The sequence below is a fragment of the Strix aluco genome, chromosome 14 (assembly GCF_031877795.1).
Source record: "Strix aluco isolate bStrAlu1 chromosome 14, bStrAlu1.hap1, whole genome shotgun sequence".
Classification (NCBI taxonomy): domain Eukaryota; kingdom Metazoa; phylum Chordata; class Aves; order Strigiformes; family Strigidae; genus Strix; species Strix aluco.
The window spans coordinates 304,354-319,875 of record NC_133944.1 but is presented as its reverse complement, the minus strand read 5'-3'; the positions used below and the strand labels follow the sequence as shown (position 1 = coordinate 319,875).

The window sequence follows — 15,522 nt, the reverse complement described above, 5'->3', positions numbered from 1 at the left end:
TTTGTATTTAAGAACTTCAGTGCTTCTGAGATCAGGGCCAGTGCAGAGGGATGTGTGTAGAAGGTGTGCTGTGGCTGTTCTGAGAGATTGTACCTGATATGAGAACTAGAGTGACCAATCAGTGTCCTGCCAGGTTAAGCACTGATCTGCAGTGTCATAGCTTACCCTGCACATCCTACTCCTATGGTGAGGAAGGGTCTGTGTTTTGTATTCATGGGCTAAGGGAGGGGAGCTGGATGGGGTGGGATTCACTGACCTGTAATGAAGACCTGAATTTGTTTTGTGGTTTTTTTTGGTTTTTTTTTTTCCCCTTTTCTCTTGTAGCAACAACTACGTATGCGGATCAAGTTGACATATAATCACAAGGGCTCAGCAATGCAGGATCTAGCAGAAGTCAACAACTTCCCCCCTCAGTCTTGGCAGTGAGGCTCTGGCACCATTCTTATTCTCACCCCACCCAATCAAAAGAACTCTGGGAAGAAGGTTGTGATCCTTGGCAATCCCCCAAACTGCACCATGGGCATGGGGAACAGATGAGACCTGCTGATGAGGAGGAATTTTCCTGAAGTGATTGCTGACTTTGAAGCATATCTGTTAAGACTAATCTCCTCTCCTCCGCTGATGAGGCTGGCGGCTTGTGGAGGCTACTGTGCACTCCCTCACACATGCATTCACAGCCAGAAGCAACATTCCCTTCTCCCCTCCCCCCCACCCCCCTGCAAAGAAACACAGCCTGGTTGGAAAAGAAGTCTGGAATTTCTAGCAGGGAAGCTTTCTTCTCTCTGCAGCAAGTGAACAGCTGCCCCTTCTTTCTGCTGTCTTTTTCCCCTGGGGTGGGCAAGGCGTGTTGTCATTCATTACTAGCTGGATTCCTTCAGGCACTTTCATCTGGGGCACAGACTGGGGACTTGGGGAACATCAGGCTGCCCTGCCTCTTTCCTCTTGTATCCCTGATGTCCGAAGGGGCTGGAGGCTTCTTATGGCCTATTCAGTGCATTATCATATACACCCACCTCTTAGTTATGTGAGACATACCAAGAGCAAGTTAGGCCTTGGGAGTTCATCTGCAAACCTGGGGCAGTGCAGGAAAAGAGGTGCTGGTGAGAGTTGATAAAATTGCTTTGGTGCTGTACTTGGAAATGAAGACCTTACACTTGAATTTTCTTTCTTTCCGTCAATAGCTACAGCCATGCAGATTCACAGTCTTCTGTAGCTTCCCCAGAAAGTGTGGTGATGTATGAGAGATGTGGAGATCCAAGGAGCAGCTGGTTTTCTACCACACATGGTTTCAAAGCCTTTTAACCCATTAGTTGTTGTTTATGGGTAGAAAAGACATTCAGTTTTGTAGATCAGTCTTTGAGCAAGGGTTCTGTTCCTGCTGGGAGACTAATCAGAGACTATGCTGCAAAGTTGCTCTTCCCAGTTATTCCAGACCTTCTCCCCAATTTAATTTCCAGAGCCTGTTGTAGACCCCCTGGATTCCATTTGAGTTACTTCTGACTGGGATATTTGTGTTGTATCTGTAATATTGGCACTGAAATAAAGACCATGCGGTTTAAAGAGACCTTTTCCCATTTTGTTACTTAATTGATCCTTGTAGTTTGCTCCTTGCTCCCCTTTCAGAGAAATGTGCTAGTTCAGGTCCAGACTGAAAGTAACTAAACTGTTTTTTGAATGGAAGCCAGTCGTTTGAGTATTTGGATCCAAAGTTGTGAGGTCCGGTACTATTCTAAGCGTACAGAAAGCTGTGGTCAGTTATGCTTCCTAGTGTGAACTGTTGTCGAGGTAGTACGGCTCTGTGAGTTCTCACGGAGACTGTGTATAGGACATAAAGCACGGTGCGACAAAACTATTTAAATGTTCAGCACTCTTTGGGGAGGATATATCTTAGATCTTCATCCATGAGTGTGCTGGCAAGCTGAAGGTACTCCAGCTTTCAACCCAGTGCTTTCTCAAAAGAAACGGATGGCACGTCTGCTTTATTTCTGTTCTAGGGCTTTCCAGATATTGATCATCCAGCGCTCTGGTGGGAAGCTTAGACACAGCTTTTTGTGTCTGCAGAAGTGCTAACACTAGGCTCCAGTCCTTGCCAAAAACATTGCCCGAGTGGTGCACAGTGTACTTAGGGAAAATTGAAGACCTATTCTGCCCTTGAATTGGGAGCAGGAGGCCACTAAAGGTTGTTCAGTCTGCTTTGGTTTTAACTGCATTAAGTAATATAATGTAGGACTGACTGTCACTTAAGTGCTGATCTGTGTAGTGGAGTAAGTTTAGTTTCTCTTGGAGGGCATTTTCGCTGCCTTACTGATTAAGCAGGTTTGGGCCTTTGGATTAGCAAAGAGTTTTATTATTCTACTGGAACTGGTATCAGCATGGGGTTATAAAATCTAGAGTAATGATGTATGATTTCCTGAAGTAATTCTGGTTGTGGCAGGGTCATGCCCTGACTGCCAGTGGTGAGATAGACACTGTGCTTAAGCGAGAAGCATCGTGAAGCAGGTAGTCTTGTAGAACATGGCGGAGTCGAAGCATGTTTGTAGGTGCTGACCTTTGTTGCTTTCACCAGTTGTGACTATTCACCACCCCACTAGCTCAAACTCCTCAGTGTTGAAGACCAAGCACGTTGAATCTAGACCCCAGTGAGCTAACGGAAAGTCTTTGCCTTAGTTCCTGAACTCCCCATAAGCTCTCCCATTCTCCTCACAGAATGTAGATGGTCACTTGTGCTGGAAGCTGGCACGCCTCGATCTCCATTTGTATTTGCTGAGAAACAGTGCTGGTGCAGGAGACGAGATGGGGAGGATGAAGTAAATGGTCTCTCACCTGGCCAGTTTGTTGCAGCATAGTTGGGAACAGGTTGTCTTGTCCCTCTTGCGGCACTTGTTTTCTGTCCCCTAGAGCAGCTGGGTTTTGTTGTTGGTCTCTGTCTGGTTGGTAAGTTTGTAGGGTAAATTCCTGCTATGTTCTTGGCACCTTCAGCCACCCCTGCACCGTGTTTGTGTTCTGGGAAATAGGCACTTTGTCATATATTTCTGAGCCAAGCTGAAGGAGGTGGTGCACGTACCTGAAATGTGTTTTGCTTGAAGCCATCCCTAGGCTGTGGAGTTCTCCTCTGTAGCAGCCGAACATTCCTGTTGTCCTTGGTGCTCTTTCCCTTCCCGCCAAGGGATGGGGCACTAATGCGACGTCAGAAGGAAGGCCAGGTTTCACAGGTTCCCATATCTGCAATACTAGATACCATTGCTTGCTCCTTGACCCCTGGGTGCATCTCTTAAGCTCTGTGCTGCTACTTTGTCTTCTCACTGGAGAGTACTCGCATGTCCACATCTGAGGTGCTTGGAGGATAGGGTGAATCTTTTTTTCCACCAATTGAATGCAACAATTCTTACAGGTCTGGTCAACGTTTTCCTTGCTTCAGTGTAAAGGGACTATAAAGGCAGCAAGATACAGACTTCATGGCTAATCTTACTAATATATGCTAATCTTACTAATATCTGCATTGGAGACTTTGGAGCTGGGAGAGACTGAATGTCTGTTTTTTCAAGTGAATGTACTTTGAGTCAAAAAATGACAGAATAGTGGCCATAATAGGCCTGAAGGGGGAGGAGACATGGGAAGGTCCCAAGATTCGACTTTGTCCAGGTTTTCATGGGACAAAATATGGCCTTGAACAACCTTTTGAAGCAATAGCAGTGAGGGGACTGCCACCTGTACAGTACCTTGGATATATAACTCGGAAGATGCTGAAACAGCTGGGAAAGGTGACTTGGTGCCTTCCCCAAGGCTGGTACTAGCTGCAAGATGGAGCAGCAAAGATGGCTTTTTTTTTTTTTAAGATCTGCTGGTGCGCTTTCTATGTGTTCATTTTCTACTTGGGGGCTGTGAGGGACGAAGCTACTGGACTGCTTCCCTCTGAACTTTCACTCTACTCCTGTATATTCCTTTTTTCCTGATGTTGTAATTTACATTTTACATAGAGCCCCATCCCACCTCTTTGACAGTATAGTAAAAAACCAAAACCCAAACCACGAAAAACCCCAAACAAACAAAAAAGCCCGAAACAGAACCCCAACAAACCCAACCAAATTTGAAGTAAAAACATGCCATTTGAGCAGGGAGCCTGGTGTCATTCTGACTTCTGCAGACCTATTTTTGAGATGTGAAAAATTTAAATAAATGCTGACTCTTAGGTGAGTGAGGAGCATAACGGATGTAAACATTTACATGGGATGCATTAGACTTCTGCTGTGTGTATTGTCTTTTGGTTGAAACAAATTATGAAGTGACTAATAAAATGAGTCAATATTCAATGATTTAAAACTGCCTTGTTGCTTTTTGCTGGTACAGTGGGACAGGATTTACTGGTTCTTAACACTTGGCCACAACAAGGTCAGATGATGTGAAATAATCAATAAGGGCAGAATCTGAAAAGCTTTCCAGGAAATTTTGGGGAGCAAAATGAGTAGACAGAAAACACGTAAACAGTCATGTGAAATTATCACCCTGAAAGAGAACTTGTCAGCAGCAGTACTTGTCCAGGTGCTAGAAAGGTGCAATGAGATCTGAACGCCAGGATTTTTTTTCCCTGGTGTTTGCAGCCTGCCCTTGGCTGATTATACTCCATGTGCCTCTGGGACAAGGACTGTTGTAACCTCATGGTCCATTAAAGCAAGACATGGGCCTGCTGGAAGGTGGTTCTTTATGTTTTCTAGTCACAGTAACATTTTATTAGATAACTTCTCATGAGTTTTCTAACACGTAATTACACTTCTCTCTGCAGAGTACAATCGCCTCTGTACTGACGTGTCCTTCCTTTATGGAAATTCTTTTGAAGCAAAGTAGTTACAGAACTATGAAGCTGTAGCTAGAGATGCATTGTAATCGTGCCTTTCTGTAGAGAAAACGCAACAAAAATCTGATTTAAAGTCTTCTCATCCTGTGTGTATAGTCTGGAAGTGTAAAGAACTAGGTGGCCTTTCCTGTGATTGCCTTGGTTTAATGACACGAATTAATACAAAGTGCTGGGGAGCACATTTAACTTCGCTGGTAAGATGGGTTGTCTGTCAGTTCCTTGGTTTTTAAATAGAAGAGCTCCTCAGATTCTGGAGAATTCAGAAATGGCATCAGAAACTGCTGATTTATGTGGGAGCGAGCCGTTAGTCATCTCGGGCCCTGGTTCTGGAGTGGGCAGAGCCCTGGCGAGCCAGCCCTGGCGAGCCGGCCCTGGGCCTCCCTCCTGCGGTGGGGCTGAAGCTCAGCACCTGCAGCCAGGACCAGACCCACGGCGCGGCAAAACGCTGGGACAGAGGAGGAGGAGGAGGCAGGAAATGTTTAAAGGAAACATGTAATAGAACACAAAGTGTTTGGGGCCATAAAACAATACCAACGGTGAGAGCTTGGAAAGCACGTCTGGACTTAGCTCTGAAATAAGAGCAGGAGTTAAGGGGGCAGGAGAGAAGCGTGACGCGGACGGGCCGAGCGGTCCGGCCGGAGCGGGGCGACGCCGGGGCAGGCGGGAGGCGGCCCTCTGGCCGGTGCTGGGTCCCGCTCAGGCGCGAGCAGCGGCTGTCCGGGTTCTGGCAACCTGCGCCGCGACGATGGGAGTTCCAGCAGCCACCGGCCAGGTACCGCCGGGCCAGACCGGACGGAGGTAGGATGGGGCCGGTTAATCCATCACCTCAGCCGTTGGGTAACTCGCGCCAGTGACGCCCCAGCCCGGCGCTGCCCCCCCCCCGCGCTCACCTGCGGCCGCCGCCGCGTCCCCCTCGGCCCTGCCCAAGCTGCAGCCGAGGGCCGCGGCAGGGGCCGCGCCGCCCTGCAGCAGCCCCGGGCCCGGGCCCCACTCCCCTCGCGCCGGGCGCGGCCCCGAACCGGGGGCGGGGGCGGGCCCTCGGGCGGCGGAAGCTCCCGCGACTTCCGGGGCGGGGCCGCCGCCGCTGTCCCGGGTCTCGCCGTCCGCCCGGCCATGGGGGAGGCCGGGCCGGGGCCGGGGCCCCGGGAGCCGCCGGAGCTGGAGGAGGACGAGGCGGCGGCGCCGGGCGGCGCGCGGGGGGGCCGGGCCGGGCCCCGCGGCGGCATCCGGGTGCTGAAGGTGAGGGGGGGGGGAGCGCGGCCTGCGCCGCTCGGGGGCCGCTCGGGGGCCGCTCGGCGGCCGCTCGATGGGGCGGGGGCGAGTCGTCACGGCGGGGCCGCCGCGGCTGCTCGGCGCCGCGCCCGCTCGGCGCCGCGCCCGGGGCCGCTGCCCGCCTCGACCTTGGCGGGGCCGGGGTCTCTCCGGGCGGGCGGGGCGGGGCGGGGCGGCGGCCGGTGCCCGGGGGGACCCCGCCGGCTCCTGCCCAGGGCAGCGGCGCGGAGCGGCGGGGCTCTCCGGGCCCGGCCGCGGCCTGTGCGGAGGGGCCAGGCGGGACCGGGCGGCGGGGGCCTCCGGTGGAGGAGGAGGAGGAGGAGGAGGAGGAGGAGGAGGAGGGCAGCCCGCCGCCGGCTCGGAGGCGGCCGCTGACGCTCTGCTCTGGGCTGCCTCGCAGAGAAACGTGAAGCGCAACGGGAGCAGGAGCTGTTTGAACAGGAGTCGGTTCGGTTCCCGTGAGAGGGACTGGCTGAGAGAGGACGTCGGACGAGGCTGCGTGTATGTTTACGGAGGAGATTCTGCAGCTGCTGCTTCTTCAGATTTGCGCTTGGTCCTCTGTACCGTGGACACCCCAGCGTCTGAGATATGCGATGGAGAAGGGAGGAAAAACCTCTTTTTGCAACTTCATGGCGACCTGGTCAGGTGAGGGCTAAGAAGGGATAAATCCCTTTGAGAAACATTTGCTTTAGACCCGCGGAGCTCTGCTCGCTGCGTGCCTGCCTGCATCGGTGGGGCGGCGTGGGGCAGAGGCCGTAGGTAGCGTTTGGGTACGGCCTCGAGTAACGAACACAACACACGAAAATGAAGTAGTGGTGTGCCTTTTACACATCTCATAGTTAAGCCATGGGTGTTTAGCTGGGAGGGTTTGGCTGGTGCTCTAGCCAGAAATCTCTCCTCATTTTGTAGGCAGAGGCTACTGCTCATATACTCCTTCGTTATGTTCTATGTTGTGAACGTTTTAGTGTCCAGAAAACTGAAGCTATTTAAGAGACTGTAAACAGTTATTCTGAATCAGTGAAACATGTAAGGTGCTTACACAGTTACATCATGTAATATTTATGTGTTAGTGATTTTTTTGCTAAGAGGAGTTGCCAGGTAAATAAGTAAAGGTAGACAGAAAGATAGCATAGTAAGGGTTCTATAAGGAAGGCTTAAGCATCAGATTATGTTTTATGCCTGCAGTCAATTTAGGCTGAAAATAGACAGCTCAGGGTTTAATATGCATGAACTTTATGCTGTGGGTGTATTACAGACTCCTTTAGGTTTACAAGGTCCCATTAGGTTTGGTAAGATTTAAACTTTATGTTGATTCTTCTGGACTTAAGATTTATAAAGTTGCCACTCCTGTTCTCAGGGAAGAAAAATTGCTGTGGTCTCCTTACTTGGAAGGCTAAGCATAAGCAGTAGAGACAACACATGCTGAACAGGACTAGTAGCTGTTTTTCTGACAGTGAAATGGAAGTCATAAGTTACACGTGTCCAAGTTCTTAAAACGTGGCACGTGTTTCATCGGGTGGGGGGAGGGAGTGCTAGTGAGAGAGGTGCGGACAATAGGGTGTTAAAACCGACTGTTGAAGAAAGTCAGACAGACCCATTTGCCTTGCCCACCCTGGCTTATCAGAACCGGGGATAGTTTAGTTAGAAACACTGTATGAGGACAGATGGACACTCAAACATAGCCATCGAGGCAGCTGAAAACCTCCCATTTGTTGCTTGAAAAATTTATAAGGAAATTGGCTTGCTTTGGACCCTAACAGTGAGCAGATTTTTCTAGCATTTAGAAAGAACAGACCCTTTACTGCAGATCATGAAAAGACTAGGGGAACCTGTAGATGTGTTCAGAGAAGAGCGTTTTGCCTTTTTTTAGCTTTTGAAATGGCCTTTGTGTTTGAATTCTTTCCACTATCTGTCTCTCTTCTCGTGCTAGGTAGCCGTGCCTGTCTTTGGTTTGTCACGGGCTTTGTACTAGATTAGCAAATTGGTCCTGCTACCAGTGTTTTGGAAGCAAGTACTGAGATGTAAATGTTTACTTCCCACTCTTGTTGCCTCTTGGTGTGTCCAGCACTCTGTTAAGCTTTGTCTTAAACTTCACGAAGCATTCTTGATTACAGTGGGTCTGTTCCTTGCAATTCCCAGAACCTATTTGCCACCTGAGCTACTTCCAGTAGAGAAACGGGAGTTACCAGTGTTGCTTCAGTAGCATCTGTGTTAGTAACAGGAAGGAGGCCTGAATGGTACCAATTTGCATGTCCACAGGAAGCTGACAGAATGCTGAAGATATCCCTGTGCCCCGTTGAGATAATTCCTTCCTTGAACAAAGTTCAGTGATTACTTCATAATGTGTTCACAAATACAAATTACTCTGTTAAGCACCTGATTGCGCTTTACTGTAGGTACGTTTGTCTCCCAAACAACTTCTGAATCTTTCACCCTTTTAATATCAGTAGGGGACTTTCAGGAGCTGGATATGGCAAAGATTGATTTGGTACCTGACTCAGAAGACCGAAAGCGGGATGGTAAATGGAAGAATAACAGAAACCCTTTTTGTGTATTCACTTTAAATATTCAGTGGTGTCCTTGTGATCATCATTCTGTGTTTCCCTTTCCAGTCTGCGCACAGGGGAGTCAGTTTCTGTCAGAATTTTTTCTTCTCCACAGTGCACCTCAAGGATCTTTGGAGTTCTAGCTAGAATTGTTCCTTATGTTAGCATCCTCTCGTGTTCACAAATTACACCATCCTGCAAAGGGGAGGATTAAACAAAAGTAGCACAGGTACCTTCTTTGGTCTGGATGCCCCTCACAACAAAAATTTAAACTACAAAGATTTGAAAACTGGACTGTTGCTTTTGAAGAAGAGCTACAGTCGCAGCAGGAGTTATGGAACAAAACTGTACCTTTTGTTGGATTTTCTGCCTCCTTACCCTTTGCAGCTTCGCTTAACAGAGCTGCTCCTCTAACTAGTGGAAGTGTCCAGTACCTGATACGTGATACTGATGCAGATATAATGGGCTGTTTGTGTCCCACAGCAGCTGCTGTGACGCCAGGCTGTTCTCCGCATGTGCTGGCATTCCATGCGTGTTGCACTGGGTATGAGATGAATCTTTACATTTCTGATGTGATCGCGTGCCAGGTGGGGTTTCACACCACATTGCTTTCTTTAGGAGGGAGAGTATATTTTTCTACCTCAAGCTTTAACTGTTGTCTCTGGTACCTGTCAGCCTTGATCGTGTTAGTCAAGAAATTTCCTATAGAAACCGCCGTTCCAGATCTGGTTTTTGTTTTCCCTTTCCCGGCCTATCCCAGGGCTGATTAGGGAATCACGTGGCTCTTGACAAGAGCTTGGACCCGTGATCCGTTCAGTCAGGTCTCCAGAACGTCTCCAGAGGCATTCAGTGAATCGCTCCCTTTTCTAGTTTGAATATGGTCCGTAGGTAACGAGCGGGTTTGTTCATTGCTTTATTTGCACCCCCTGTGCTGGACCTGTCAGTCGCTGAAGGCCTGGGCTCTGTGCTGGGGGTTCCCAGGTCACAGACCGGTGCCAGCAGCACAGCTCGGCTGCAGGCAGGGAGTCAAACACCCTTCCACCAGGTCCTCACGCTTGAAATGTGCAACACCAAGACCTGCTTCATCTGCAGAGTGCTCAGTCATTGCATCCTGCATCCATGTGACTTCTTAGGTGTAGATTCTTTGGTAAACTCAGAACTTTTGCTGAGTAGTGAACTTTGAACAACTTGTGGTATTTTGCAGACAACTTGGGAGAATTCAGAAGACTTAACTTTTTGGTAAGGCTTTTGTCTTCCTGCCAGCAGCAAGCAAACCTAGGTGATGCAATAGCACAGACTACTCTTCTGATTTGTTTTCAGATAGAAATGGTACGAAGAGAGATACATTTGTTAAGGGATTAGGCTTGAATAGATATTGCTGCTAATGTTCCTTTTGTACATGGCTTTTTTAGAAAAAAAGCCAAAACTGAGGACATTGTGTTTGGTATCTTCAAGAAGCATATCAGTTTGATTTATGTTGACAAGAAAGAAAATTAAGGCGTTTTCAAATTAGCATTTTGAAACCCTACAGTATTAATTCTTGCTGAAGTGAAAGATGAGAAGAATAAAAATAATGAAAAAATCAGATCTCATCTCCAGAAGGAGCAGATATGGGGAGATAGAGCTTTTTCAGGAGGGTAAGCCACAGTACTGTACCTCAGAGTACTGAGCAACCTGTAGAACTGTGATTTGTGTCATGTGAAAAGTGCTTATTCCTTTACTGTCTTAAGGTTCTTCCCGAATTCTGAATGTGCAAGTATATTTTTCAGTCTGTACTTGCAAAAGCCTCGGTCCATTCAGCCACCAAATTGTAATGTTTGAGTGTTTGGGGTTTTTTTCCTAGGAAATCTAGATGCAGACTGCTTGAAGTGTTCTTTTTGTGAATGCCGCTCAAGCATTTATGGTTCCTGAGCTATGGGTCACATGCTGGGAAAGCTGTTTTCTGGCAAGCATAAGGCTTTAACAGCAGAAGAATTGAAATCTAGGGGTAGTCAAAGGAAACCTAGGCAAGGTATTTGGAGATCCAGTCAAATCTTTCGTATTCTTCTTGGATTCTGTGCTGAAGGGTATAAATACATCGGGGTTTACCGTATTGGAAGTCAGCATCGTTTGGTGAAATCTACTATTTATTCCAGTTTCTAGTAGCTTGCCTGTTACAGGAGACAGATAACACAGGTTTCCAAGATTATATCAGAAAGCTCTTTTGAAAGTTTGGTGTCATGTGCATGTCTGTTTCTGTAGCAAACAAAAAAAAATTGATAACATAAACCTCAGTTACATCTTTGTAGAATTGCTTGGGTCTAAGCTTCTAGATCTCTAGAAGAGGTCCTAAAAAAGACTGAGAGCCTGCATTTTGAAGAAATCCCTGCAAAGAGAGCAGCATTGATGGCATTACACTCTTTTGAATCAATCTCTTGTCCCGTGTCTATCTCGCAAAGCAGGGGAAGAAAAAAGGTTTCATAAATCTGCTGATTGTACAAAGAGCTTGTTCTGTCTTAGCTGGGCTAGGATCTTTTTCCTGGAGTTCCAAGGTGATGAGCAGTGTCAGAGTGATTGGTGGTGGTACCAGGTGATCAGCACTGTTTGAATTTCCATTCTCGACTGCTGTTTTCCTTTTTTGGGGTTTTTGTTTGTTTTGGAAGCTATTGTCCATCTTATTTTGGAAAGCATGGGGTCTGGTCCTTGCTTATAGGCTCTCCAAACTATTACAAAAGACTTCCCATCTCACTGAAGATATAAAGTGGATGGCATCATCAGGAGTGAAGTCATCACAATTACAGAGGCAAGTTACACTCTTTGTGATACTAAGTCAAGCTTGGATTCTGTTTCTAAGACACAAGAAATGGTACCAGGTGACTTCCATGTGGCCTTGAGATTAAAATTTGATGCTATTAGAGCTAAACCACTAAACCTGAACAGGCAGGCAGGAACCTGATAGAGTTCAGCCAAGTGAAAAGGCAGGTCTTGGGCCGGGGGAGGAAGAGCCCAGGCATTAGTACACACTGGGGTCTGGCAGCTGGAAAGCAGCTTTGTGGGGAAGGACGGGGGCATCCGGTGAGCACCAGGCTGAGCAGGAGCCAGCGCTGTGCCCCTCTGGTGAGGAAGGCCAGCAGCAACCCGGGCTGCACTGGGAGGAGTGTTGAGCAGGTCAGGGGGATCCTTCCCCTCTGCTGGCACTGGAAGGGCCACACCTGCAGCGTCCGGTGCTGGGGGTGCGCGAGAGGCACAGACTCACTGGAACAAGTCCAGTAGAGAACCACTGAGATGATAAACGGACTGGAGCATCTTTCAGCTGAGAGAGCTGGGACTGTTCAGCCTGGAGAAGGATCAGGGGAATCTTATCAGCGTGTATAAATACCTGATGAAAAAGGATGAAGAAGATGTAGGTGGCCCTGCTGAAGAGGGGGGTTGGACTAGATGATCACTCCAGAGGCTTGTTCCAACCACACTGAGTGATTAAAAAGATTTTTAAAAAAAAAAAAAAAGTTTAGAAATCTGACTTCCATTTTACTAATGCAAATGCGTGGGCCAACTTTGGAAAAAGTATATATTTAAAGTCATAAATACCTCCATTATTGTTTTTTATGATTTAATGCTGTACTTGCCACGGAGATTAAACTCTGCTTAGTGTAACAGGAGATTTTTTTTGTAACAGGTTTTTTAAATTATTTGGCATCTGCTTTTTATGTGGTATTTCTAGTTTTGTTTCTCGTCATTGTTTCCTCCTGGTGCTCCTTAAATCATGGAATGGAAATTATCACGGTGGATTGTATGGTTTATGCCTATTGCTTTTTCTGTCTGTTTCCCTTCTGCAATGTAATTCTTCAAGTGCTACAGTTCCTCAGTGCTACTTGGCAAGCAGGAAGCACAGACCCCAATAACACGTGCTTGCCAGACCTTGTCAGAGGGACAGAACAACCAGTATGTTGGTATTCCTTACACTTTAGTTGCAATGAGACTTGTTTAATCTTTTTTGCATTCTCAAACTACTTTCTTGTGTGTTTTGACAGGAGGCTGGAGCCCACAGAAAAACCCCTTCAGATTGTGTATGACTACTTGGCTGGGTTGGGTTTTGATGATCCTGTCAGAATGCAGGAAGAGGCAGCAAACTCTGATCTCAGCTGTATGATTCGCTTTTACAGTGGTAAGAAATTGTGTGTGTGCACACTGTCGCTGTAGCTTTAACTATGAGGTGGAAATCAGCTGAAGCCCAAGTCATTGACCTACCAGGTTTATAGATGGCTACATCAAACACCCAAAGTACCAATAAGCATTTCTTAAAATAATGAGTTTTCAAGATTAATAGAAAAAACGACAGTTCTGTAGTTCTCTTGATCCTGTCTATGGCTTGAGAAGAGACAGCTCCACAGGAAGACACGAGATTGCTCTGTTGTCTTTAGTTTGCAGTGTTACAACAAACACCTTAGTGCTCCTCTTGGGAGCAGAAACATATTGCAGTTCAGTCTAGACAGACCTGAAGATTGTATTTCCAAAAGGTGTATGGATATGGGCAAGGAAGGTCCTGGTCAAATACCCCCACAGCCTGTTAAAATAGAGAATGGAAGTGCCAGCTGGTTAACAGTAGTGCAGGCTGCCATTACAAACCCCGTGCATTTCCCTGCAGAAGCGTGACACGTGTACAGTCTGGATTTAGAGGGCAAGGAGTTGGGGAGTCAGAGGTTACCTCAGCTGGAAGGAGAGGCATCAAGCATAGGACTGTAGAGAACTTCTGAGGAAAAAGTTAGCAATTCGGTCTGGGTATGTCAAGCAGGAACTGCTGAAGATTTGGGAACAGTGACTCAACTTCATGAAAACAGGTAGGTAGAAAATGGAATTTAGTAGTTCAGTCATCACAGGAGGGTAGTCCTTCTTAGAAGGAGGCTGCAAAGGAAGAAGTATAAGGATTGGAGGGTGTTCAGGAGACCTGCTTTAAGAAAGTAAAAGCAAATGCTGGCAAAGTGATTCTTAAAGGTAGGGGAGGAATTAGAGGGAATACTGTGGAGGATTATGTGATAATTTTGCTAAGCCGGCAGCTGAGAACTTGAAGGATGAAGTAATGCATTTTACTCAAAGAAACATTAGTTAGAATCACAGAGTCACAGACTGGGTGGGGTTGGAAGGGACCTTAAAGCTCATCCAGTCCCACCCCCCTGCCCCAGGCAGGGACACCTTCCACTAGCCCAGGTTGCCCAAAGCCTCGTCCAACCTGGCCTTGAACCCTTCCAGGGAGGGGGCAACCACAGCTTCTCTTGGCAACCTGTGCCAGCGTCTCACCACCCTCATCGTAAACCATTTCTTCCTTATGTCCAATCTAAACCTAACCTTTTCCATTGGCCCTTGTCCTGTAACTACAGGCCTTGGTAAAAAGTCTCTCTGTGCCTTTCTTACAAGCCCCCTTTATATACTGAAAGGCTGCAAGAAGGTCTCCTCGGAGCCTTCTCTTCTCCCGGCTGAACAGCCCCAAGTCTCAGCCTTTCTTCACAGGGGAGGTGTTCCACACTGGCGTGCTGAGAGCAGCCTTCATATTTCTTTCACTCCTTGGGGATGTCTCCTGGATTTCTCTGCTCTCTTCCCACTTTTCTGTCTGCCTTTCTCATGTGATACACTGAGTTTGTTTCCTTCCCTGGTGCATGGTGAGTGCTTATGCCCAGTTGGGGTGATGGGAGTACAAGTGGATTAATCAAAATCTCACCCTAAACAGCAGTGAGAGGGAAGCATGCTTCCTGAAGTCTGGCTGTTGAGATACTTGTAGGAGCCCAAGAGTTTTATGAGGGGAGAGGGTGTGTTAGGTTGGCTGGGAGAATGCGGAGAGGGCTTCCTCTCCATGAAAGTCACTTGGAGAATGGAGGCCAGTGACCCAGGCTGGATGGGGCAAGTTCAGAGACCAAACGTTACAGAGTCTTTACGTGCTTCAACAACAGATCAAATGGAAGGAGCTGTCCGGGGCCATCAAACTGCTCATCTGTGCTGGGTGTGATAGGCATGGCTGTAGAGGGTTGTGCGCTCTCTGGTGGGGATTTGTCTTGGTTCCTTGCATTGCTGTAGCTGGACTTGTGTAACTTGTGAGGTGCTGTTAGAGGTGCTAGCTCTGTCTATTCATGACCGGTACCCTTGCTCTCCACGTGCTCACAATTAGCCTGTGCTCGCTAATTGGAGCATGGAGTTAAGCATGATCACAGTGACGTTCAAGGCCAAGCTCGGAGCTGCAGAGAGTGACAGGAACTTGCCTGTCCCTAGAGGCTAAGGCCATTCTTACACATAGCTTGAGGAGTTGTGAAATAGCTGGGATTCAGAGTGGAAGTCCTTGAACGTTGCCCCTGGATGTTTCCTTAGCACTAGGACATGGGTGTCACAGAAGTTTCAGAGCGGCTACAGAAACTGGAGGGTTGGTGTAGCTGCTTAGTAATATCTGGTGCTTGGAACAATTCTGTTATGGCAGTCAGTAGGATACCACTTTTGGTCCCATAATATTGTTTTCTTACAATTCTGGGGCTGGTCTTTCAGCTTGGTGAAATCCAAGCAATTTTTTCTGTGGATGATTAGAGTTTCTCACCATTAAAGGACATCTTATGCCAAACTTCATGTCCCTGAAACAAAGCCACTGTTGTAAATAAACAGCTAAATATTTCAGCTAAATTCAGCCTTGTATAGACATCACGACAGTGGTTTAAATTTGGCAAGCTGAAGATCCTGCTTTCTAACTGAGAAACAGTATAACAACTTTATTCAGTAACTTTTTGCTCCTAATAAAAGTTTGGAGTATGGTTTGTGTCTGAACATGGGGCATGCTTAATCAATAGTGAGAATATTTTAGTGGATCTAATTAGTTTTTGTCATTGGCATATATGTTGG

The 15,522-nt window shown here is 47.4% G+C and overlaps 2 protein-coding genes across 5 annotated transcripts in view; both read left to right on the top strand.

The window, feature by feature from the left end:
• AP1G1 (adaptor related protein complex 1 subunit gamma 1) overlaps positions 1-4,320 on the top strand; it is a 52,252-nt gene extending 47,932 nt beyond the window's left edge. For all 3 annotated transcript variants that reach the window (XM_074839934.1, XM_074839936.1, XM_074839935.1), the window contains exon 23: positions 325-4,320. In XM_074839934.1, coding sequence (XP_074696035.1) covers positions 325-426 — 102 coding nt within the window. In that variant the 3' untranslated portion in view covers positions 427-4,320. The remainder of the gene's footprint in view (positions 1-324) is intronic.
• A 1,612-nt stretch (positions 4,321-5,932) lies between these two features.
• The window catches only part of PHLPP2 (PH domain and leucine rich repeat protein phosphatase 2), a 34,417-nt gene continuing 24,827 nt past the window's right edge, over positions 5,933-15,522 (top strand). Inside the window, exons 1-3 of one of the 2 annotated variants that reach the window (XM_074840138.1) lie at positions 5,933-6,091; positions 6,525-6,769; positions 12,681-12,814. In XM_074840138.1, the coding sequence (XP_074696239.1) occupies positions 5,966-6,091; positions 6,525-6,769; positions 12,681-12,814 (505 nt within the window). In that variant the 5' untranslated portion in view covers positions 5,933-5,965. The remainder of the gene's footprint in view (positions 6,092-6,524; positions 6,770-12,680; positions 12,815-15,522) is intronic. The other variant, XM_074840137.1, reaches the window with a different exon arrangement.